This window comes from Symphalangus syndactylus, chromosome 23 (assembly GCF_028878055.3).
Source record: "Symphalangus syndactylus isolate Jambi chromosome 23, NHGRI_mSymSyn1-v2.1_pri, whole genome shotgun sequence".
Classification (NCBI taxonomy): Eukaryota; Metazoa; Chordata; class Mammalia; order Primates; family Hylobatidae; genus Symphalangus; species Symphalangus syndactylus.
Genome location: NC_072445.2, coordinates 19,094,294 through 19,121,345, shown reverse-complemented (window position 1 = coordinate 19,121,345; position 27,052 = coordinate 19,094,294). Strand labels below are relative to the sequence as shown.

Here is a 27,052-nt window from a genome sequence, read left to right as displayed (position 1 = left end):
TTAATCTATTTTAAGTGAAATATAATTAGTAGATATTGCTATTTACACATTTAAGTAGTTAAAAAGTATGTTATTTTTCCATTTATAAAGCATCCACTTTGTGAGAGTGGCTAACTCTTACTGATCCTGATCTGTAGTATACTAGTACTTAGTTCTCATCTGCCAACATATTTAGCCTTTCTACACTATATAGTTTATTAAAAGAGAAGTACAACAAATTTAATTTAAAGATTTAATTGGCTTTTTTTTTTTTTTTTTTTTTTTTTTTGAGACAGAGTCTTGCTCTGTCGCCCAGGCTGGAGTGCAGTGGTGCAACCTCTCCCTCCTGGGTTCAAGCAATTCTTTTGCCTCAGCTTCCCGACAGGCACACACTACTATGCCCGGCTAATTTTTGTGTTTTTATTAGAGACGAGGTTTCACCATATTGGCCAGGCTGGTCGTGAACTTCTGACCTCGTGATCCACCCACCTCGGCCTCCCAAAGTGCTGGGATTACAGGCATGAGCCACTGTGCTTGGCTTGGCTTTTTTTGTTTGTTTCTTTTCTTTTTTTTTTTTTTTTTTTTACTTCTAGAATCAGGCAACATCTCATTCTATTAAATAGAATAGACTGAGCAGAGATAGTTGGCTTTATAGGCCAAAAATGGCTGAAGAAAACAGAAACAAGAAACAGAAAGCAAATTGGTTGTTTCAAAGTTACTTTCCTTAGTGATGTTAAGCATTTTTTCATCTGTTTGTTGGCCATTTCTATATCTTCTTTTGAAAATTGTTCATGTCCTTAGTCCACTTTTTGATGGGATTGCTTTTTTCTTGCTAATTTGCTTGAGTTCCTTGTAGATTCTGGATATTAGTCCTTTGTCGGATGTATAGCTTGTGAAGATTTTCTCCCACTCTGTGGGTTGTCTGTTTACTCTGCTGTTTATATTCTTTTGCTGTGCAGAAGCTCTTTAGTTTAATAAAGTCCCACCTATTTATCTTTGTTTTTGTTACATTTGCTTTTGGGTTCTTGGTCATGAAGTCTTTGCCTAAGCCAATGTCTAGAAGGGTTTTTCTGATGTTATCTTATAGTATTTTTATAGTTTCAAGTTTTATATTTAAGTCCTGGATCCATCTTCAGTTGATTTTTGTATAAGGTGAGAGATGAGGATCCAGTTTCACTCTGCTTTATGTCGCTTGCCAGTTACCCAGCACCATTTGTTGAATAGGGTATCCTCTCCCCGCTTTATGTTTCCTTTGTTGAAGATCAGTTGACTGTAATATTTGGGTTTATTTCTGGCTTCTCTCTTCTGTTCCATTGGTCCTGTGCCTATTTAAACCAAAACCCAATGCGATACCACTATACTCCTGCAACAGTGGCCATAATCAAAAAATAAAAAAAAAATAGATGGTGGCATAGATGTGGTGAAAAGGAAACACTTCTGTACTGCTGTTGGGAATGTAAACTAGTACAACCACTTTGGAAAACAGTGTGGAGATTCCTTAAAGAACTAAAAATGGAATTACTATTTGATCCAACAATCCCAATCCTGGGTATCTACCCAGAGGAAAAGAAGTTACTATACAGAAAAGATACTTGCACACACATGTTTGCAGCAGTACAATTTGCAGTTGCAAAAATATGGAACCAGCCCAAATGCCCATCAATCAATAAGTAGATAAATAAATTGTGGCATCTGAGTTACTTCATTATATACTATATATTCCATATATATACATATATAGGGAATACTACTCAGCCATAAAAGGAACTAATGGCATTCACAGCACCTGGATGGAACTGGAGACTATTATTCTAAGTGAAGTAACTCAGGAATGGAAAACCAAACATTGTATGTTCTCACTCATAAGGGGGAGCTAAGCTATGAGGATGCAAAGGCATAAGAATTATATAATGGACTTTGGGGACTTGGGGGAAAGGGTGGGAAGGGGGTGAGGGATAAAAGACTACAAATTGGGTTCAGTGTATACTGCTTGCATGATGGGAGCATCATAATCTGACAGATCACCACTAAAAAACTTACTCATGTGACCAAATACCACCTTTTCCCCGCAAAGCCTATGGAAATAAATTTATTTAAAAAGTTACTTTCCTCATATAATTGAAACAGAGGGGACTTCCTTATCTTGCTGGCTCCAGGTAAACTGGACCTCATTGGTTGCTGTGGATCTCCTGTTTTTGGGAAACTGGCCCATCTCAAAGTTCAGTTCATTTACTTGGCACTTAACAGGAGTGATTCCATTTTGGTTTGGTCTGGTCTGCTAAAGTTTAGTGTGGGAGGCTAGTCTAAAACAGTGGCTTGCCATAAACTTTAACAAATCAAATACACTTGTTAAAGGACACTGAAAGATACAAAGTTAAAAATATACTCTACCTTTGGCTCTTTTCTAGTTATATTAAAACAAACTACAGCTTAATTCAACAAACTGTTTTCAAATTCCCATTAGGTGCCATATACCGATAACATAAAGATTGATAAACTAAAATGATCCTTGCTTTCAAATATTTGACAATGTTAAGAGTAAACAGTCTTGCACACATGATGCATATGAAATAATACAAATCATAGCTATAAACAGGATTTTTAGGAACATAAATTAGAAGAACCACTTCTGTAAGGTGATGTAACATTAACTAGGAGATTGCCAGGAGGGAGAACTGATGGCAAAGGTCATTTCAAGCAGAGATGAAGCGATTATCCTTAACCCCTGCCTGCACCAAAAAGACCCAAAACAATAAAAGAAAAACCATAAACTAAAAAGAAGAAGGGGAAAAACTTTAAGGGCTAGTGAATAGAAAAAAGAGAACTTCCTATTATGTTTTAATAGGTTGAAATTATGTAAAGCCGGAATGGAATGGAAAAGAGCATGAGTTATAAGGTAAAGAGAATAAGTTTCAGGTTCCAATTGTTCCTGCTCTGTGTTTCCAGGTAAGTCACTGAATTTTTGTAAGCTTCCTTTTCCTCGTTGCAGTAGATGCTGTTAGTACCCCATCCAGTCCCTTTTTATCTGGATGGTTTATTTACCTATCCCTCACCCATAGAGTAGTGACTCACAGCTCTCAGTTCTCACTAGTGCCACAGAATTGCCAGGACCTGCCTGCCCAGAAACCCCAGAGATCTTAAGCTTCTCACTTTCCCAGGGGGTAGGTAGGTAGGTGACTTGTGGCCAATGACTAGTTGATATAAGGGTATAAGGCCTTGCCTTTGTCTCAATATGTGACATCTCCCTGGTGCCAGTTAGACTCCAGAGCTCACTCTGGGATCAGGTTGAGGCTAGACTTTAGCTGAACCCACAGTTTTGTTGCCTCATTCACTTCTTTAAATTTTTTACTAAGAGCAGTTATTCAGTCATGTGCACGGAGTTCTTGTCTTAGGTTTTGCCTCTCAGGGACTTGACCTAACACCCACCCCACTTTCCCCAGCCCTTTAAAAAATCTGTGATCAGGTATACATAATTTAAAATTTACAGTTTTCACCATTTTAAAGTATACAATTCAGTGGCATTAAGTATATCCCAATGTTGTGCAACTGTCACCACTATCTCTTTTCAGAACTTTTTCATCAACCCATAAGATAACTCCAAACCCATTAAGCAGTCACTTCCTATCTTCCGGCCCCTAAGCAGCCACTGGTAACACCAAGGAGTAGAATTACCTCATCATATGGTAATTTAACTCACTGAAGTACTTGCCAGCTGTTTTCCAAAAGGGCCGTGTAATTTTATATTCTACCAGCAATTTTGAAGTATTAGTATTTTGATTCTCCACGTGCTCACCAATGCTTGTTATTTTCCAATTTTATTTTGAGGGTCATTCTAGTGGCTGTGGATACTTCTCTTTCAAATTGAACTAACTCTCCTCTTAACATTATTGTGAGAATCAACTTGTGAGAGAAAACTTTTGGCGTATTACAAAGCACTGTATAGATGCCTTTACTTGTGATGTACGATTCAAACTGAAATCAGATTTAAAAGATTTGTTCTATCTTTGGTTTTATAAGACTCGCATAGAAAGAAAATAATAAAATTCGCTTATGATTAACTATTGGGCAGTCTAATAGAAGTATACAGTATTAAGCTTTTGGTTGTCCTTTTTACATTCGAGAGATGTTATTCTTGACATAGTTTCAGTATAAGAAAAGATAACAGGGGCTCAGTTTCATTTTCAGTGCCTGCTATTAATTAAAGGGCCACTTATGCCAGAATTTCCCATTGATGTGTTTTGTTGTGTCTGTGTGCGTGTGCACATATATATATATTCACAAATATAATACACATATAAAAGTCATGTTATATACTTAAGAAAAATGACAAAATGTTGGACAATAAAAGGAACATAAAACATTTTTACTATAGATAAAAATTTTAAATCAGTCTATTTTTGTATGTATTTGAGGTGTATATGTATATGTACATGATATTGTTAATTAATTAATTGTTTTTTTTTGGCAGAGCCGGGGTCTCACTGTGTTGCCCAGGCTGGTCTGAAACTCCTTGGCTTAAGTGATCTTCCTGCCTCAGCCTCCCCAAAGTGTTGGGATTATAGGCTTGTTAATTTTTTTAGCTACCTTAAAATTTGTTTTCTGAATTGACTAAAAAATCTCTATAGTGTCATTTTTAGTGATTGTGTACAGTATTCCTCCTTGTGGCTATTACAGCATTTTCATAAAAAGATAAATAAAATTGAACTTTTATTTATATGACACATTTTTGTGTGTGCATATGAATTAAAATCTCTAATCTTCAATTTTCAATTAAGATTTCTTTTGTTTCAGGGGACACATATATTACTGCTTTTGTTTTTAACATAGTCGTCAGTTTAAGATCACTACTTCATACAATTCTTTCTTTTTTTTTGAGACAGAGTCTTGCTGTGTTGCCCAAGCTGGAGTGCAGTGGTGCAATCTCAGCTTACTACAACCTCTGCCTCCTGAGTTCAAGTGATTCTTGTGCCTCAGCCTCCCAAGTAGCTGGGACTACAGGCCTCTGCCATCATATCCGGCTAATTTTTTTTTTTTTTTTTTTTGTATTTTTAGTAGAGATGGGGTTTCACCATGTTGGCCAGACTGGTTTCGAACTCCTGACCTCAAATGATCCACCTGCCTTGGCCTCCCAAAGTGTTAGGATTATAGGCGTGACCACTGCTCCTGGGCACTTCATATAATTCTACAAAACATTTTAGTTTATTTTGATGTTTTTTAAACTTTGCACTTACGTGGTTTTATGGTTTTTTGCCAAGGATAATTAATTGCCACAGGATTAAAATGGTACATATTTTAGAAGCATTAGTTTTATTCTTTGATGAATAATTAAAAATTTTTAATATAAAAAGACACAGGGATCATTGTGAGATCAAGGTAAAGTTGACAGGAACGTAAAAGATAAATTTGGTTATATACTTTTAAAGGTTTCCTGTATTCTAGAGAGTACTTTAGTGGAGAGGTTTAGTTTGCAATATGGGATATTTTCAGATTTTACCATTCAGTAAATAGAAAAGTAATGATTACATTGGCCAATTTTAGTCATTTTTCTGTCTCATTTGAGCAGATCTGATAACTTTGTACGTTTTACAAAATGTTGTTTGGATGTTTGAGTTATTGGTCATTAAGAGATAACATTTTAGGGAGGCCGAGACAGACGGATCATGAGGTCAGGAGATCGAGACCATCCTGACTCCGTCTCAAAAAAAAAAGAGATAACATTTTAATGAATATTCTTCATATGTGTTAGGCCCATCTTGGAAGGCTCCTTTCTGATTTTTGTAAATGACTTTTTTGATATGTTACAGGTGGATCAAAGAACAGATGTCTAGGAATTAACTGTGATACATCTCCCATTCTCCTCTTGATAACCTACTTTTTTTTTTCTTTTAAGTGACAAAAATAATTTTAGTTTTTCCTGGTTCTAAAACTTATTCATGCACATTGCTAAAATGTAGAAAACAAAATTTCTTAATGGCACTGTCACCCTTCCAGTCTGTCTTCTGTGTTCGTGTTCCTATTCATTCTTTGGTCTATAATAATCTTCCTGTCTCCACTTTCTGAAGTCATGATCATTCATTAAATTATCAACAGTCCTAACTCTTCATACAACTTCTCAGTGTAGCCTCGTGGAAAAGAGATGAACTTCATTGTGAGAACTGTATGAAGCTGTAAAAAGTTACCAGCTTTGGATTTTGTCAAATTGCATTCCACTCCTGGCTCTACAAATTATCATCTTGGTAGCCTGAAGCTTGTTATTAAACTTCTGTGTTTTTATGCTTTTTTGTCTCTAAAGTAGGCATAATAAGCCTTTTATGGATATTGTGAGCATTAAATGAAATAATGTGTGTAAAATACCTAATACAAGGAGCTGATAAGCAATTCATGTTGAATGGTTCATTCAGTAAATACATACTGGATGTCTACTTGGTGCTAAGTTTTCTCTGGGTGATGGGCTGCATAGGGAGACAGATACTAAAGTATTAAAATTTTATATACCATTAGTAATGGGGAGAAGGGAAGTATCTTACTGAACTTTTAAGTTCATTATGAACATGTGTGTAACATTGTGTGTGTGTAATTTGTAAATATGTTAAGTTGTAAAAAGCCTCCAACAATTTATTGGTTCCCAGAAGACAATAAAATGAGCTCAGGTTTAAAATAAATGTGTTAGCATATTTATAGTAATCCTTCTAATACTTGCATTTCTGCCAACCTGTCTTGGAATTTCAGTGACAGAGGGACTCCTAGTGTTTAAAATATTTTATGTAATTTTCGTATAACACGAACCTTTAAACACAAACCAACTATTTTATCTAGAAGTACAAAAAAGACAGTGATCTGATGCACTGGTGAAGGAAAATCTAGCTTTGTTATGCCTATGAGACAGTACTATTCTGCACTTTATTAAAAACTTAAGGGACTTTGTATAGGATAACTCTGAATACAGTTGATTTCCTCTTTTCCTTATAAATCTGCACCTAAGACACAAGTCTACTATACACAATTTTAGTTGACAATGACAGGTAGATATCCCTTTCTCTAAAATTTTTGCTTGTGTAATGGTTGAGTTAAACTTCATGATGTCTGAAACCTGGCTTTACTATTTTCTCTGTAATGGGGGATGAAGCACATCATTTTTTTTTCCTTTTATTTTGTTTTTAGATTTATTTCCGTAGGTTATTGGGGAACAGGTGGTGTTTGGTTACATGAATAAGTTCTTTAGTGGTGATTTGTGAGATTTTGGTGCACCCATCACCTGAGCAGAATACACTGCACCCTATTTGTAGTCTTTTTTTTTTTTTTTTTTTTTTTTGAGACAGAGTCTCGCTCTGTTGGCCAGGCTGGAGTGCAGTAGCACGATCTCAGCTCACTGCAACCTCCATCTCCTGGGTTCAAGTGCTTCTGCCTCAGCCTCCTGAGTAGCTGGGATTACAGGCATGTGCCACCACGCCTGGCTAATTTTTATATTTTTAGTAGAGATGGGGTTTCACCATGTTGGCCAGGCTAGTCTCAGACTCCTGGCCTCAGGTAATCTGCTCACCTTGCCCTCCCAAAGTGCTGGGATTACAGGCGTGAGCCATCGCGCCTGGCACTATTTGTAGTCTTTTATCCCTAACCCCCTTCCCACCCTTTCCCCCTGAGTCCCCAAAGTCCATTGTGCCATTCTTATGCCTTTGCATTCTCATAGTTTAGCTCCCACTTATGAGTGAGAAAATAATGATGTTTGGTTTTCCATTCCTGCATTACTTCACTTAGAATAATAGTCTCTAGTCTCATCCAGGTAGCTGTGAATGCCATTAGTTCATTCATTTTTATGGTTGAGTAGTAGTGTTCCAGCGTGTGTGTGTGTGTGTGTGTATAGTATGTGTATGTATATATGTATGTATATGTGTGTATGTATATATATATGCGTGTATATATACTTACATATATATCACAATTTCCTTATCCATTCGTTGATTGATGGGCATCTGGGTTGATTCTATGTTTTTGCAGTTGCAAATTGTGTTGCTGTAAATGTGTGTGCAAGTATCTTTTCCTATGACTTTTTTTTCCTGTGGGTAGATACCAAGGGTTGGGATTGCTGGATCAAATGGTAGTTCTACTTTAAGTTCTTTAAGGAATCTCCATACCATTTTCCATAGTGGTTTTACTAGTTTGTATTCCCACCAGCAGTGTAGAAGTGTTGCCTGTTTAGTGCATCCATGCCAACATTTACCTAGTTTTTGTTTTTTGATTATGGCCATTCTTGCAGGATTTGGTGGTATTGATCATTAGTGATGTTGAGCATTTTTTCATGTGTTTGTTGGCCATTTGCATATCTTCTTTTGAGAATTGTCTATTCCTGTCCTTATCCCACTTTTTGATGGGATTTTTTTTTCTTGATTTCTGTGAATTCATTGTAGATTTTGGGTATTAGTCTTTTGTCAGATGTATAGATTGTGAAGATTTTCTCTCACTCTGTAGGTTGTCTGTTTACTCTGCTGACTGTTTCTTTTGCTGTGCAAAAGCTCTTTAGTTTAATTAAGTCCCAGCAATTTATCTTTGTTTTTATTGCATTTGTTTTTGGGTTATTGGTCATGAAATCCTTGCCTAAGCCAATGTCTAGAAGGGTTTTTCCATTGTTACCTTCTGGAACTTTTATAGTTTCAGGTCTTAGATTTAAGTCCTTAAATCTTGAGTTGACTTTTGTATATGGAGAGAGATGAGGATCGAGTTTCATTCTCCTACATGTGGCTAGCCTAGTATCCCAGCACCATTTGTTGAAAAGTGTTCCCAATTTATGTTTTTTTTTCAAAGATCAGTTGGCTGTAAGTGTTTGGGTTTATTTCTGAGTTCTCTATTCCATTGGTCTATGTGCCTGTTTTTATACCAGTACCATGCTGTTTTGGTGACTGTAGCCTAATAGTATAGTTTGAAATCAGGTAATGTGATGCCTCCAGTTTTGTTCTTTTTGCTTAGTCTTGCTTTGTCTATGTGGGTTCTTTTTTGGTTCCATATGTATTTTAGAATTGTTTTTTTTCTAATTTAGTGATGAATGATGATGGTATTTTCATGGGAATTGCATTGAATTTGTAGATTGCTTTTGGCAGTATGGTCATTTTCACCATATTTATTCTACCCATCCATTAGGATGGGATGTGTTTCCATTTGTTTGTGTTGTCTGGGATTTCTTTTAGCAGTGTTTTGTAGTTTTCCTTGTAGAGGTCTTTCACCTCCTTGGTTAGGTATATTCCTAAGTTTTTTTTTTTTTTTTTGCAGCTATTGTAAAAGGGGTTGATTCTTGATTTGATTCTTAGCCTGGTCACTATTGGTGTACAGAAGAGGTGTTGATTAGTGTACAATAATTTTGTGTCCGTGAACTTTGCTGAATTCTTTTGTCAGTTCCAGGAGCTTTCTGGAGGAGGCTTTAGGGTTTTCTAGGTAAACGATCATATCAGCAAACAGCAACAGTTTGACTTCCTCTTTACTGATGTGGATGCCCTTTATCTCTTTCTCTTGTGGGATTGCTCTGGCTAGGACTTTCAGTACTGTGCTGAAGGGGAGTAGTGAAAGCTAGCAGCCTTGTATTGTTCCTGTTCTCAGAGGGAATGCTTTCAGCTTTTCACCATTCAGTATTATGTTGGCTGTGGGTTTGTCGTAGATGGCTTTTATTATATTGAGGTATATCCCTTGTATGCTGATTTTGCCAAGAGTTTTAATCATAAAGTGATGCTGGATTTTGTCAAATGCTTTTTCTGCTTCTATTGAGATGATCATGTGATTTTTAATTCTGCTTATGTGGTGTATGACATTTATTAACTTGTGTATGTTAAACCATCCCTGTAACCCTGGTATGAAACCCTCTTGATCATAGTGAATTATCTTTTTGATATGTTGTGGATTTGGCTAGCAAGTATTTTGTTAAGGATTTTAGTATCTGTGTTCAACAGGGTTATTGGTGTGTAGTTTTCTTTTTTTGGTTATGTTCTTTCCTGGTTTTAGTATTAGCATGATAATGGCTTCATAGAATGATATAGGGAGGGTTCCCTCTTTCTCTGTCTTGTAGAATAGTGTCAGTAGGATTGGTACCAATTCTTTGAATCTCTGGTAGAATTCTGCTGTGAATCTGTCTGGTCCTGGACTTTTTTTTGATAGTAATTTTTAAATTACCATTTCAATCTCACTACTTGTTATTGGTCTGTTCAGGGTATCTAATTCATCCTGATTTAAGCTAGGAAGGTTGTATCTTTTCAAGAATTTATCCATTTCTTCTAGGTTTTCTAGCCTATGGATGTAAAGGTCTTCATAGTAGCCTTGAATGGTCTTTTGTATTTCTTTGGTGTCAGTTGTAATTTCACTTGTATCGTTTCTCACTGAGCTTATGTCGATTTTCTCTCTTCTTTTCTTAGTTAATCTTGTTAATGGTCTCTCAGGTTTATTGTTTCAAAGAACCAGCTTTTTGTTTCATTTATCTTTTGTATTTTTTTTTTTTGGTTGTTTCAATTTCGTTTAGTTCTGCTCTGATATTGGTTATTTATTTTCTTCTTGTAGGCTTGGGTTTGGTTTGTTCTTGTTTCTCTGGTTCCTTGAGGAGTGACCTTAGATTGACTGTTTGTGCTCTTTCAGACTTTTTGATGTGGTGTTTAGGGCTATGAGCTTTCCTCTTAGCACTGCCTTTGCTGTGTCCCAGAGGTTTTGATAGGTTGTGTCACTATCATCATTCAGTTCAAAGAATTTTTTACATTCCATTTTGATTTCATTTTTGACCCACTGATTATTCAGGAGCAGGTTGTTTAATTTCCATGTATTTGCGTGGCTTTGGAGGTTCCTTTTGGAGTTGATTTTCAGTTTTATCCCACTGTGGTTTGAAAGAGTGCTTGATATAATTTCAGTTTTCTTAAATTTATTGAGGCTCGTTTTGTGCCCCATTATGTGGTCTGTCTTGGAGAAAGTTCCACGCCTTGTTGAATAGAATGTATATTCTGTGGTTGTTGGATGGAATGTTCTGTATATATCCGCTAAGTTCATTTGTTCATTGCTTAGGTATAGTTTAAATAGTCCAAGGTATAGTTTAAATCCATTGTTTCTTTGTTAACTTTCTGTCTTTATGACCTATCTACTGCTGTCAGTGGAGTATTGAAGTCCCCCACTATTATTGTGTTGCTGTCTATCTCATTTCTTAGGTCTATTAGTGATTGTTTTATAAATTTGGGAACTCCAGTGTCAGGTGCATATATTTTTAAGATTGTGATATTTTCCTATTGGACAAGGCGTTTTATCATTATATAATGTCCCTCCTTGTCTTTTTTAACTGCTGTTGCTTTAAAGTTTCTTTTGTCTGGTATAAGAATAGCTAGTCCTGCTTGCTTTTGGTGTCCTTTTGCATAAAATGTCTTTTTCCACCCCCTGCCTTAAGTTTGTGTGAGTCCTTATTTGTTAGCTAGGTGAGTCTCTTGAAGGCAGCAGATAATTGGTTGGTGGATACGTATCCATTCTGCATTTCTGTATCTTCTAAGTGGAACATTTAGGCCATTTACATTCAATATTAGTATTGAGATATGAGGTACCATTTTATTTATTGTGGTATTCATTGCCTATATACCTTAGATTTTGTTTTTGTTTTTTAAATTGTATTTTTTTGTTTTTTTAAATTGTATTTTTGTTTTATAGGTCCTGTGAGATGTATGTTTTAAAGTGGTTCTGTTTTGATGTGCTTCCAGGATTTGTTTCAAGATTTAGAGCTCCTTTTACAGCTCGTGTAGTGGTGGCTTGGTAGTGGCGAATTCTCTCAGCATTTGTTTGTCTGAAAAAGACTGTATCTTTCTTTCATGTATGAAGCTTAGTTTCACTGGATACAAAATTCTTGACAAAAATCATTTTGTTTGAGAAGACTGAAGATAGGGCCCCAATCCCTCCCAGCTTGTAGGGTTTCTGCTTAGGTATCTGCTGTTAATCTGATAGGTTTTCCTTTGTAGGTTACCTGGTGCTTTTTTCTCACAGGTCTTAAGATTCTTTCCTTCATCTTAACTTTAGATAACCTGATGTCAGTGTGCCTAGGCGATAATCTTTTTGTGATGAATTTTGCAGGTGTTCCTTTTGCTGCTTCTATTTGGATGTCTAGGTCTCTTAGCAAGGTCAGGGAAGTTTTCCTCGATTATTCCCCCAAGTATGTTTTCAAACTTTTCAATTTCTCTTCTTCTTTGGGGACACTGATTATTCTTAGATTTGGTTGTTTAACATAAGCCCAGACTGTTTGGAGCCTTTGTTCATATTTTCTGATTTTTTTGGTCTTTGTTGGAGTTTGTTAATTAGAAGACCTTGTCTTCAAGCTCTGAATTTTTCTTCTACTTGTTCAGTTCTATGGCTGAGACTTTCCAGAGCATTTTGCATTTCTATAAGAGTGTCCATTGTTTTCTGAAGTTTTGATTGTTTTTTATTTATACTGTTTCCCTGAATATTTCTTCCTTCACTTCGTGTAATATTTCTTGGATTTCCTTACATTGTGCCCACCTTTCTCTGGTGTCTCCCCTATTAGCTTAATAACTGTCCTCCTGAATTCTTTTTCAGGTACATCAGGGATTTCTTCTTGGTTTGGTTCCATTGCTGGTGAGCTAGTGTGTGATTTTGGGGGGTGTTAACCTTGTTTTGTCATATTACCAGAGTTGGTTTTCTGATTCCTTCTCATTTGGGTGGGCTCTGTCAGAGGAAAGGTCTAGCGCTAAAGGCTGTTGTTCAGATTCTTTTGTCCCATGAGGTATTCCCTTGATGTAGTACTCTCCCCCTTTTCCAGTGGATGTGGCTTCCTGGGAGCCGAGTTGTGGTGATTATCTCTCTTCTGGATCTAGCCACCCAGCAAGTCTACCAAGCTCTGGGCTGGTATTGCAGGTTGTCTGCAGAGTCCTGTGATGTGAACCATCTGTGAGTCTCTCAGCTGTGTATACCAGCACAGTATTTGGGGTATTCTCCAGGGTCTTGCAGGAGCAATCTGCTTCCCTCAGGGGGTCTGTGGGTCCTCTCAGGTTTCCTGACTTATTCCTGCAGTCATTCTGGAGCAAAAATTCATGATGCGAGCCTCCACATGCTGCTCTGTCCATCCGAGTTCGAGCTGCAGTCTAGTCCTGCCTCCTGTCTGCCATGATCCATCCATTTTCTGGGGCCTCAGATTCCTTATTTGTAAAATGAGACTAGAAAAGCCTCTGGCTCCATAGGCTTATGTGATACAGTACTGTGGGACACTTAGTACATAGAGTAAGTCCTCAGCGTTAGCTACTGTTATCATGTGACACTAGAAACAATAGTTGAGAAATAATTTGGAATTGGACAGAACCGATACCTGGTCTAACTCTGCTTTTAGCTTTGAATGAGCGTTTCAGCCACTTCTTTGGACTTAGTTTTTAGTTTTTTAAAAATATTTTTAAAAGAGAGATCATAAGGCCCACCTTACGGGATTCTTGTTGATGTTTAAAGGAGTATATAGTTAAAACAGTGCCCAGAAGAGTAAATACAAAATAAATGCTAGATTTCTCTTCCTTTCCACTCCCTACCCTCTGCTTTTTTTTTTTTTTTTTTTTTTTTTTTAAATCATCCATGCCATGATCTTTTTCCAGAAGAGATTCACTTAATCCTATGACAGTGCAGTTCAGACCTGAGTGGAGTACTACAAATGTAGTTCGATCTGTGCCTGGTAGATAATTTAAATTGACCAACTCCAAGGTAGTTACATGTTAAGTCAGTATTTGTCTTCCTTTTTGTTCACAAATAAAAGCAAGAGCCTTTTTACTTTCCAAATGATTTTAAAATTTAGATTGAATTTGTCCAAAGGAAGAAAAATACATTTAAATTTTTTTTATTTTTTTGAAACGGGGTCTCACTCTGTTGCCAAGGCTGGAGTGCAGTGGCATGATCATGGCTCACTGCAGTCTTGAACTCCTGGACTTAAGTGATTGTCCCACCTCAGGCTTGCCAGTAGCTAGGACTACAGGTATGTGTCACCACGCCTGGCTAACTTTTTAAAATTTTTGTAAAGATGGCATCTCTGTTGCCCATACTGGTCCCGAACTCCTGGGCTCAAGCAGTCCTCCTGCCTCAGCCTCCAACATGCTAGGCAATTATAGGTGTGAACCACTGCACCAGGACTTTAATATTTTTGTTAAGAAATTGTTGCTATTAAAAACAATCATAATTCAGTCTCCTCTGTACTAGTGTTACCAGCTGACATACCATTTTTTCTTTAAAATCTAAACAGCAAGCATATTTAGTAAATATCTCATCCTTACCTATGAAACTTATAGCATATAACATAATAGAGGTATGACTGATGGATATTTTCTCATGTTTACTTATTCCTTTTTGAGGAAATGAAGAGCAATAATGGTTTATGCATAAATATTTTCTAAAAAGCCTATGTGTTAATATATTACCTGACCTCTCAAATTATTCAGATGATATCTTTTTAATATGCCACTAAGAATGGAAGGAGAGCGGCTCAGGGAAGATAAGACAAAAACTTTTCATGTTATTTTTTTTAAATTATGAATTACTTTAAAGATACAGTGAATTACTGAGAAATCCTCAGATTTCCACTTTCTCAATATTTTATTTGATAAAAGAAAGGTGGATGGTGGCTCTCTGTTTCCTCAGCAATACTCTGTATCTTTATAGTACTTTATAATTTCAAGAATGAGTAAGAAGCAGTTTGTCATTAGAATTTATTAATATCTTATTTTGGCTCTTACGGTTCTCTTTTATTTATAATACTTGATTCTGGATTTTTTTATGGTAGGGATATAAAAATTCTCTTTAAAATTAATTTTAGTAACAATTTAACAACATAAAGGGTTGATAATTTGAAAAAATATTTGAAGAAAATATTAAGCAAATAAGAGTGCAATAGTATGCTGATATGCAAGACGATTAAAGATGGAATATGAAAAACACATTAGAAAGAACCATGTTTTAAGATACAGTTTCTTATTAAAGGAAATGTGTTACTAATCCTGGCCCGATGCTGACAGTAGAGAGCAATAGCTCCTATGGATCCTATATTAGAGGACACTGTATAATGTTTATCACCTGTATCAAATATAGAATGTATATATAGGACCTCATCTCATGTACTTCTTTAAAACTGAGTCAGTGGAAGGGAGAGATGGTAAGTGGAAAGATGGATCAATGGACAGAGGATGGGCAAAAAGTTCTCTGTTTTTCTTTTAAATGTCTTTTGTGAAAACTGTCAGAAAAAGTTGTGTTATTTATAATGGTAATGGTTTGTCTTTATCAAACGGTGAATTTTTAGAATATATTAAAGTGTCCCACAGTGTGATTATTGCAAGGAATTAATGAATTTATAAACAGTACTCAGAATATTGCATGTAAACTGAAAAATGCTTTGCTATATATATATACACACTATATCTCTTATTGTGTGTAAATATTGTGATTAGTAAAGTACAAATACATTTTAAAACATTACTGAATTTATAATTTTGCCATCTATATTCTAAATCAGCATTGCATAGTTATTATGTTTGAATATGTGATTTTTTTGTATTAAAGAAATTACCTTCTGACTTAAAATGGCAGGAAACCACTATTACTGATTCAAAAACTATCCTCAAGTCTCTTAATAAATATTGTTATTTATGCTTCTCAGTTATAATTCCTAAAAGATACGTTAGTTTCAGCCCCTTTTAGTTGTCAGTTAAGTATTGAGTTATGTTTGAGGTTGAGATGGAATCGATTTGATATCATATTGTGAAAGGTGAGTAGCAGAAGGTGGCTTTGGCACATAAAAGATGTGAACTCAGAAACTACCTGATGGCTGCACTAGGATTCTCTTTAGAAAATAGTATTAGGTAAGTTCTAGTAAGAAATAGGTGCATCAAGCCTTATAATTTCATAAAATACATGAATGGCTGTTATGTTAACCTGGAAACTTTAAAGGCAAATATAACAATTAGCTGTTCTCAGCTATAGAAGTAAAATTTTAGGGAAGGAATGTGCAGCAGATCTCATTTTCAAAACGTTACAAAATACACAAAGCACCAAGAGTGGTAAGTTGCTTTAAGTAATTTTTAGGATAAATCTGTTACAGTTCGGAAGTTGCAGTTATTTTTGGAAACTATTGAAATTGATTAATGGTCTTGTGCTTTTCAAAATGGTAGTGATACATTAAATTTACCATTTGCACTATTTTTAAGTGTAGGGTTCATTGGCATTAAGTACCTTGACACTGCGTAATCATTACTCCTATTTATCGCCAGAACTTTTTCATCTTCCTAAACTGAAATTTGGCACCCATTAATTAAACAATAACTGTTCCTTCCTCCATCCTCCCAGTCCCTGGCAACCAGCATTCTACTGTTTCTTTCTTTGAATTGGACTATACAGATTATATGAGGTCCCTCCTGTAAGTAGAATCATGCAATATTATTTATTTCACTAAACAATCTTCATGGTTCATCTGTATTGTAGTGTGTTTCAGAATGTCCTTTCTTTTTAAGGATAAATGCCTTATATGGATATACAGCATTTTGTTTATCAGTTTATCTGTTGAGGGACAGTTGGATTTGTTGACCTTTTGACTATTGTGAATAATGGTGTTATGAACATCAGAGTACCAATATCTGCAATTCACACATGTTATAAATTTTTTTATTTTTTATTTTTATTATATTTTAAGTTTTAGGGTACATGTGCACAACGTGCAGGTTAGTTACATATGTACACATGTGCCATGTTGGTGTGCTGCACCATTAACTCATCATTTAACATTAGGTGTATCTCCTAATGCTATCCCTCCCCCGTCCCCCCACCCCACAACAGGCCCCAGTGTGTGATGTTCCCCTTCCTGTGTCCACGTGTTCTCATTGTTCGTTTCCAACCTGTGAGTGGGAACATGCGGTGTTTGGTCTTTTGTCCTTGTGATAGTTTGCTGAGAATGATCATTTCCAGCTTCATCCATGTCCCTACAAAGGACATGAACTCATCATTTTTTATGGCTGCATAGTATTCCATGGTGTATATGTGCCGCATTTTCTTAATCCAGTCTATCATTGTTGGACATTTGGGTTGGTTCCAAGTACTTGCTATTGTGAATAGTGCCACAATAAACATACGTGTGCATGTGTCTTTATAGCAGTGTGTTTTATAATCCTCTGGGTATATACCCAGTAATGGGAATGCTGGGTCAAATGGTATTTCTAGTTCTAGATCCCTGAGGAATCGCCACACTGACTTCCACAATGGTTGAACTAGTTTACAGTCCCACCAACAGTGTAAAAGTGTTCCTATTTCTCCACATCCTCTCCAGCACCTGTTGTTTCCTGACTTTTTAATGATGGACATTCTAACTGGTGTGAGATGGTATCTCATTGTGGTTTTGATTTGCATTTGTCTGATGGCCAGTGATGATGAGCATTTTTTCACATGTCTTTTGGCTGCATAAATGTCTTCTTTTGAGAAGTGTCTGTTCATATCTTTTGCCCACTTTTTGATGGGGTTGTTTGTTTTTCTCTTGTAAATTTGTTTGAGTTCATTGTAGATTCTGGATATTAGCCCTTTGTCAGATGAGTAGATTGCAAAAATTTTTTCCCATTCTGTAGGTTGCCTGTTCACTCTGATGGTAGTTTCTTTTGCTGTGCAGAAGCTCTTTAGTTTAATTAGATCTCATTTGTCAATTTTGGCTTTTGTTGCCATTGCTTTTGGTGTTTTAGACATGAAGTCCTTGCCCATGCCTATGTCCTGAATGGTATTGCCTAGGTTTTCTTCTAGGGTTTTTATGGTTTTAGGTCTAACATTTAAGTCTTTAATCCATCTTGAATTAATTTTTGTATAAGTTGTAAGGAAGGGATCCAGTTTCAGCTTTCTACATATGGCTGGCCAGTTTTCCCAGCACCATTTATTAAATAGGGAATCCTTTCTCCATTTCTTCTTTTTGTCAGGTTTGTGAAAAATCATAGTTGTAGATATGTGGCATTATTTCTGAGGGCTCCGTTCTGTTCCATTGATCTATATCTGTTTTGGTACCGGTACCATGCTGTTTTGGTTACTGTAGCCTTGTAGTATAGTTCAATGTCACGTAGCGTGATGCCTCCAGCTTTGTTCATTTGGCTTAGGATTGACTTGGCAATGCGGGCTCTTTTTTGGTTCCATGTGAACTTGAAAGTAGTTTTTTTCCAATTCTGTGAAGAAAGTCATTGGTAGCTTGATGGGGATAGCATTGAATCTGTAAATTACCTTGGGCAGTATGGCCATTTTCACGATATTGATTCTTCCTACCCATGAGAATGGAATGTTCTTCCATTTGTTTGTATCCTCTTTTATTTCATTGAGCAGTGGTTTGTAGTTCTCCTTGAAGAGGTCCTTCACATCCCTTGTAAGTTGGATTCCTAGGTATTTTATTCTCTTTGAAGCAATTGTGAATGATGGGAGTTCACTCATGATTTGGCTCTCTGTTTGTCTGTGATTGGTGTATAAGAATGCTTGTGATTTTTGCACATTGATTTTGTATCCTGAGACTTTGCTGAAGTTGCCGATCAGCTTAAGGAGATTTTGGGCTGAGACGATGGGATTTTCTAGATATACAATCATGTCGTCTGTAAACAGGGACAATTTGACTTCCTCTTTTCCTAATTCCCTTTATTTCCTTCTCCTGCCTGATTCCCCTGGCCAGAACATCCAACACTATGTTGAACAGGAGTGGTGAGAGAGGGCATCCCTGTCTTGTGCCAGTCTTCAAAGGGAATGCTTCCAGTTTTTGCCCATTCAGTATGATATTGGCTGTGGGTTTGTCATAGATAGCTCTTATTATATTGAGACATGTCCCATCAATACCTAATTTATTGAGAGTTTTTAGCATGAAGCGTTGTTGAATTTTGTCAAAGGCCTTTTCTGCGTCTATTGAGATAATCGTGGTTTTTGTCTTTGGTTCTGTTTATATGCTGGATTACATTTATTGATTTGTGTATGTTGATCTGGCCTTGCATCCCAGGGATGAAGCCCACTTGATCATGGTGGATAAGCTTTTTGATGTGCTGCTGGATTCGGTTTGCCAGTATTTTATTGAGTTTTTTTGCATCGACGTTCATCAGAGATATTGGTCTAAAATTCTCTTTTTTGGTTGTGTCTCTGCCAGGCTTTGGTATCAGGATGATGCTGGCGTCATAAAATGAGTTAGGGAGGATTCCCTCTTTTTCTGTTGATTGGAATAGTTTCAGAAGGAATGGTATCAGCTCCTTCTTGTACCTCTGGTAGAATTCGGCTGTGAATCCCTCTGGTCCTGGACTTTTTTTGGTTGGTAAACTATTAATTACTGCCTCAATTTCAGGGCCTGTGATTGGTCTATTCAGAGATTCAGTTTCTTCCTGGTTTAGTCTTGGAAGGGTGTATATGTTGAGGAATTTCTCCATTTCTTCTAGATTTTCTAGTTTATTTGCGTGGAGGTGTTTGTAGTATTCTCTGATGGTAGTTTGTGTTTCTGTGATCGGTGGTGATATCCCCTTTATCATTTTTTATTGCATCTATTTGATTCTTCTCTCTTTTCTTCTTTATTAGTCTTGCTAGTGGTCTATCAATTTTGTTTATCTTTTCAAAAATCGAGCTCCTGGATTCATTGATTTTCTGAAGGGTTTTTTGTGTCTCTGTTTCCTTCAGTTCTGTTCTGATCTTAGTTATTTCTTGCCTTCTGCTAGCTTTTGAATGTGTTTGCTCTTGCTTCTCTAGTTGTTTTAATTATGATGTTAGGGTGTCAATTTTAGATCTTTCCTGCTTTCTCTTGTGGACATTTAGTGCTATAAATTTCCCTCTACACACTGCTTTGAATGTGTCCCAGTGATTCTGGTACGTTGTGTCTTTGTTCTCGTTGGTTTCAAAGAACATCTTTATTTCTACCTTCATTTCATTATGTACCCAGGAGTCATTCAGGAGCAGGTTGTTCAATTTCCATGTAGTTGAGCAGTTTTGAGTGAGTTTCTTAATCCTGAGTTCTAGTTTGATTGCACTGTGGTCTGAGAGACAGTTTGTTATGATTTCTGTTCTTTTACATTTGCTGAGGAGTGCTTTACTTCAAAGTATGGGGTCAATTTTGGAGTAGGTGTGGTGTGGTGCTGAGAAGAATGTATATTCTGTTGATTTGGGGTGGAGAGTTCTATAGATGTCTATTAGGTCCACTTGGTGCAGAGCTGAGTTCAATTCCTGGATATCTTTGTAAACGTTCTGTCTCGTTGATATGTCTAATGTTGACAGTGGGGTGTTAAAGTCTCCCATTATTATTGTGTGGGAGCCTAAGTCTGTTTGTAAGTCTCTAAGCACTTGCTTTATGAATCTGGGTGCTCCTGTATTGGGTGCATACATATTTAGGATAGTTAGCTCTTCTTGTTGAATTGATCCCTTTACCATTATGTAATGGCCTTCTTTGTTGCTTTTGACCTTTGTTGGTTTAAAGTCTGTTTTATCAGAGACTAGGATTGCAACCCCTGCCTTTTTTTGTTTTCCATTTACTTGGTAGATCTTCCTCTATCCCTTTATTTTGAGCCTATGTGTGTCTCTGCACGTGAGATGGGTTTCCTGAATATAGCACACTGGTGGGTCTTGACTGTTTATGCATTTTCCCAGTCTGTGTCTTTTAACTGGAGCCTTTAGCCCATTTACATTTAGGGTTAATATTGTTATGTGTGAACTTGATCCTGTCATTATGATGTTAGCTGGTTATTTTGCTCGTTAGTTGATGCAGTTTCTTCCTAGCCTCGATGGTCTTTACAATTTGGCATGTTTATACAGTGGCTGCTACTGGTTGTTCCTTTCCATGTTTAGTGCTTCCTTCAGGAGCTCTTTTAGGGCAGGCCTTGTGGTGACAAAATCTCTCAGTATTTGCTTGTCTGTAAAGGATTTTATTTCTCCTTCACTTTTGAAGCTTAGTTTGGCTGGATATGAAATTCTGGGTTAAAAATTCTTTTCTTTGAGAATGTTGGATATTGGCCCCCACTCTCTTCTGGCTTGTAGAGTTTCTGCTGAGAGATCCTCTGTTAGTCTGATGGGCTTCCCTTAGTGGGTAACCCGACCTTTCTCTCTGGCTGCCCTTAACATTTTTCCTTTATTTCAACTTTGGTGAATCTGACAATTATGTGTCTTGGAGTTGCTCATCTCGAGGAGTATCTTTGTGGCGTTCTCTGTTATTTCCTGAATTTGAATATTGGACTGCCTTGCTGGATTAGGGAAGTTCTCCTGGATAATATCCTGCAGAGTGTTTTTCAGCTTGGTTCCATTCTCCCCATCACTTTCAGGTACACCAATCAGACGTAGATTTGGTCTTTTTACATAGTCCCATATTTCTTGGAGGCTTTGTTCGTTTCTTTTTATTCTTTTTTCTCTAAAGTTCTCACTACATTTCATTCATTTGATCTTCCATCACTGATACCCTTTCTTCCAGTTGATTGAATTGGCTGCTGAGACTTGTGCATTTGTCACGTAGTTCTCGTGCCATGGTTTTCAGCTCCATCAGGTCCTTTAAGGACTTTTCTGCGTTGGTTGTTCTAGTTAGCCATTTGTCTATTTTTTTTCCAAGGTTTTTATCTTCTTTGCCATGGATTCGAACTTCCTCCTTTAGTTTGGAGTAGTTTGATCGTTTGAAGCCTTCTTCTCTCAACTTGTCAAAGTCATTCTCCTTCCAGCTTTGTTCCGTTGCTAGTGAGGAGCTGTGTTCCTTTAGAGGAGGAGAGGTGCTCTGATGTTTAGAGTTTCCAGTTTTTCTGCTCTGTTTTTTCCCCATTTTTGTGGTTTTATCTACCTTTGGTCTTTGATGATAGTGACGTATAGATGGGGTTTTGGTGTGGGTGTCCTTTCTGTTTGTTAGTTTTCTTTCTAAGACTCAGGACCTTTAGCTGCAGGTCTGCTGGAGTTTGCTGGATGTCCACTCCAAACCCTGTTTGCCTGGGTATCAGCAGCAGATGCTGCCGAACAGCGGATATTGATGAACAGCAAATGTTGTTGCCTGATCATTCCTCTGGAAGTTTTGTCTCAGAGGAGTACCTGGCCGTGTGAGGTGTCAGTCTGCCCCTACTTAGGGGTTCCTCCCAGTTAGGCTACTCGGGGGTCAGGGACCCACTTGAGGAGGCAGTCTGTCCGTTCTCAGATTTCCAGCTGCATGCTGGGAGATCCCCTACTCTCTTCAAAGCTGTCAGACAGGGATGTTTAAGTCTGCAGAGGTTTCTGCTGCCTATTGTTTGGCTATGCCCTGCCCCCAGAGGTGGAGTCTACAGAGGCAGGCAGGCAGGCCTCCTTGAGCTGCTGCGGTCTCCACCCAGTTCGAGCTTCCAGGCTGCTTTTTTTTTTACCTACTCAAGCATCGGCAATGGCGGGCGCCCCTCCCCCGGCCTCGCTGCCACCTTGCAGTTTGATCTCAGACTGCTGTGCTAGCAGTGAGTGAGCCTCTGTGGGCATAGGACCCTCCTGGTGTGTCGTTTGCTAAGTCCGTTGGAAAAGCACAGTATTAGGGTGGGAGTGACCCGATTTTCAGGTGCCGTCTGTCACCCCTTTGATTTGACTAGGAAATGGAATACCCAGACCCCTAGCGTTTCCCAGGTGAGGCGATGCCTCTCCCTGCTTCGGCTCACGCTCAGTGCGCTGCACCCACTGTCCTGTCTCCACTGTCCAGCACTCCACAGTGAGGTGAACCGGTACCTCAGTTGGAAATGCAGAAATCACCAGTCTTCTGCGTTGCTCATGCTGGGAACTGTAGACTGGAGCTGTTCCTATTCAGCCATCTTGGCTCCACCCCCCATAAATTTTTAAAGATATTAAAAACTAAAACAATCTTATATAAGTTGCTTAATTTGAAATGAACTATCTCAGTTAATTACTACTACTTTAAAAAACAACTAATCTACATCTAGTTACATTGAAGTGCAGTTTTCTTCCTTTATTTTTGTTAGCTATTTTTAATTGTATGTTTTTTGTGGACATTACAGATGTTAATGGCAATTACTCAACCATTTTTGGAAGCTAAAAATATTTAGGAATGTTTACCCACTCTGTTATTATAGAACATGTTAGATTTTTAAATGGGAGAAATAAAGTTGATAAGGCATTAACTATTCTTAATAATTTGCCCATATGTTTTATCCCACGGTTACCACTCTAGGTGAAGCCATTAGGAGTTCTGTAGTTGGTTTCCTCTTATCCACAATAGACCTTTTATAACCAGTTCGTGTTACAAGGGGATTAATTAATAATAATCCTTCTCACATGTTCTGAATATATTGAAAAGATATGGAAGATAGACAAATCATGATCAAAGTATCAACCTTTTTTTTCTTTTTCTGTTTTTTACTGATAAGCTGATTGGAAAATGTGGTTCTGTATCTATACCTAAAAGGTTTTTTTGTTGTTTTTTGGTTTTGTTTTGTTTTTGAGATTTTGCAGTGGCATGATCTTGGCTCACCACAACCTCCGCTTCCTGGGTTCAAGCAGTTCTCCTGTGTCAGCCCCTCAAGTAGCTGGGATTACAGGCATGTGCTATGATGCCTGGCTAATTTTATTTTTGTATTTTTTGTAGAGACAGGGTTTCACCATGTTGGCCAGGCTGGTCTCAAACTCCTAACCTCAAGTGATCCACCCACCTCGGCCTTCCAAAATGATGGTATTACAGGTGTGAGCCACGACACCTGGCCTATACCTAAAAGTTTTTGCTCACATTCTTGGTGTACCCTCATTTAGTTCTTGGGAACTGTTTTTGATTGAGGAAAAATTTGGCTTCCTGTCTTAGACGTACATATTTTTGCAGTAGAAGAGATGGTGAGACATGATTCGATTCTGGATATATTTAAAAGTCAAGATAATTTGCCAAGAGATTGGATGTGGGGATCGAAAATGAAGCTGGAGTTAAAATGACTCAAAAGTTGTTGTTCTTGTCAACTAAATAGATAGGAATGGTCATCAGCTATCATGGAGTGCAAGTACAGCAGGTATATTAGGAATTAAGTTTTGGTTATTTTAAGTTTGAGATATCTGTTAGATAACCAAGTTGAAATATCAACTAGGCTGTTGGATGTGAGTCTGGAGAGATTTCTGAACTGGAGATAACAGCTCTATCAATATGATAGCTTTTATAGATGTCTTTGTATAAATACATTGTATTAGGCCATTTTTATATCACTGTAAAGAAAATGTGAACTTGGTAATTTATGAAGAAAAGAGGTTTAATTGGCTCATGGTTCTGCAGGCTGTACAGGAAGCGTGGTGGCAGCATCTGCTTGACTTCTTAGGATGTCTCAGAAAGTTTACAGTCGTGGTGGAAGGCAAAGGGTGAGCTGGCATCTCACATGGCAGGAGCAGGAGCAAGTGAGAAAGGGGGGATACACATTTTTAAAAAATCAGATCTTGGCAGAACTCATTCTCAGGAGGACAGCACCAAGCCACTCATGAGAGATCTGCCTCCATGACCCAAACACTTCCTGTCAGGCCCCACCTCCAACATTAGGGATTGCATATCAACATGAGTCTTGTAGGGGACACATATCCAAACCATATCATACATGCACACAAACATACACATAACCTCTACTTACATGGTTTCTCTCATTGTTTTCATTAAATATGTACATTTTACATTGTCCCTAAATATTTTCTATAGTGTAATGCTTACTGGTCACATGGTATTTTATTTTGCAGATGTCATAATTTGGTTTCATTAATCCCATTTTGGGTCAAAAGATTTTAGATATTTGAAGGCTGTTTTTAAACTTTTAAATAATAAAAGTTGTAGTTAACACTAAGAAACATAAGTATCTTAATTGAGAATTAAATAAAAATTTTAATTAGGTGACAGTTTTTTCATTGTACTTGGGATCTGGAGTTTTAGGTTTCATGAATTATTTTAACTTTTTTCAGAAATATTATCCAAATGTCTTTTTTTTTGAAATGTGCTAGTTGTAAAACATTCTACATTATATCTACTCTATCAATTAAGTGATTTTTGTGTTGCTTGAAGGTCACAATTAGCGCTTTTTGTGTTTATTGTCTTATTCATGAATAATTTGCAATGCTCCTAACTATGTCTGCTTGTTGCTCACAGTCCAGTGTTTTTTAAATGATTGTTCTGTCATTTTCTATAATCTGTATTGAACAAGTCATAGACTTCTTATTGTACTCTTCTCTGTGTAATTCTTGCTTATAAATTGTAGTGCTTTGAGGAAATCATTAATTCTTTTGAAATGACATTTAAAATGAAATCAACATTTAGTTGTTTGAAAAAGTAACAGCTGTTGTTTTGTCAGCTACTGTTAGTGGCTTTGGAAGCTAGTTAGCTAGTTGTCATAATGAGGTCATTTTCCAAAAGAAGATGAAGTCATTTGCCATTTTGTTTTAGTCATAGTGGGCTTTTTCTTTGCCCAAATATTTTTGGATTACACATTCCCACCCACTTATTTTCATAGTTGCTAATGCTTTTGTGGAATAGGATAATGATGAAACTTTGAAAGGCAACAGTTTATACTTAACATGTTCATTATAAGATTTTTGTTTTGTACCATAGTTGGAAAAAGACCTGTGTAGACCTGAATATCATTAAAGTATATATATTTTTTTTAAATTATACTTTTAGTTCTGGGATACATGTGTAGAATATGCAGGTTTGTTATTTAGGTATACATGTGCCATGGTGGTTTGCTGCACCCATCAACTCATCATCTACATATAGGTATTTCTTCTAATGCTATCCCTCCCATAGCCTCCCAACCCTCCCCCCACACCCCCCACCACCGACAGGCCCCAGTGTGTGATGTTCCCCTCCCTGTGTCCATGTGTTCTCATTGTTCAACTCCCACTTATGCATGAGAACATGCAGTGTTTGGTTTTCTGTTCCTGTGTTAGTTTGCTGAGAATGATGGTTTCCAGCTTCATCCATGTCCCTGCAAAGGACATGAACACATCCTTTTTTGTGGCTGCATAGTATTCCATGCTATATAAATTGTAGTGCTTTCAGGAAATCATTAATTCTTTTGAAATGACATTTAAAATGAAATCAACATTTAGTTTGAAAAAGTAACAGCTGTGACTTTGTAAGCTACTGTTAGTGGCTTTGGAAGCTAGTTAATTAGCTAGTTGTCATAAGGAGGTAATTTTCCTTATGTGCCACATTTTCTTTATCCAGTCTATCACTTCTAATTGGAGATCCAAGTCATGTTTGGAATTGCGTGTGTGTAAATCCCTACACAGAGAATATGGAGTTACACCAAAAATTGTATTCTTCTGAGTCCCTATAGTGTAATGCTTTACTCAGAGTCATGTAATAATTCCCACCTACTTGAATGCCTGCCTGTTGCTTCACCATATGTCTACAGTTTTGGAGGGTCTGTGGCCCTCCAGATCCATTTGTGGTGGAAAGTTTATGGGCAGTAGAGATAAGGATTGTATCCATCCCACTGATTGTCATCCATTTTCACTGGTACAAAAAAAATTCTCTTTTCTTCTGGGATATATTCCATATAAACCTGTATGTTTATTGTAGCCTGAGGATTCCAGACATATTAGAAGTGCTAATTCTAGATAATAATTCTAATGTAAACCTCCTTTTCTTTGTAAAGGAAAAATAATTGTAATATTGTTATGCAGTAACATAAAAATAGCTTTATATAATTTGGACACTTCTAATAGAGAAAAGTATTTCTATGAAGTATTAGAGTTTATCTTAACTAATAATAATAATTTGACATTAGTGGAATAAAATGGAGAGTCCCAAAATCAATTCAGTTGCATTTAAGAATTTAGTATAAGCATCACAAAGCTAGAATAAGTGATTATTAAATAATGTTACATTAGATTAAATGGTTTAATATAATGAGTTTACATTGAATAAAGAGTTTTATGTAATATAAAATCGTAAGAAAAGCTTATAGAAAATAGAAATGTGTTTTATCTTTGGAAGTATTGTAATTAAAAAGTAGTTTCTGGGCTGGGTGCGGTGGCTCAAGCCTGCAATGCCAGCAATTTGGGAGGCCGAGGCGGGCAGATCACGAGGTCAGGAGATCGAGACCATCCTGGCTAACACAGTGAAACCCCATCTCTACTAAAAATACAAAAAATTAGCTGGGCATGT

General features: G+C 37.0%; 1 protein-coding gene across 11 annotated transcripts in view; it reads left to right on the top strand.

Moving 5' to 3' along the window:
* The window catches only part of SUPT3H (SPT3 homolog, SAGA and STAGA complex component), a 562,387-nt gene that overhangs the window by 73,857 nt on the left and 461,478 nt on the right, over positions 1-27,052 (top strand). The window contains exon 1 of one of the 11 annotated variants that reach the window (XM_055263943.2): positions 311-2,925. The exons of the other annotated variants lie outside the window; for them this stretch is intronic. Coding sequence (XP_055119918.2) covers positions 2,852-2,925 — 74 coding nt within the window. The 5' untranslated portion in view covers positions 311-2,851. Of the gene's footprint in view, positions 1-310; positions 2,926-27,052 lie in introns of those variants that run through there. 11 annotated transcript variants of the gene reach the window in all.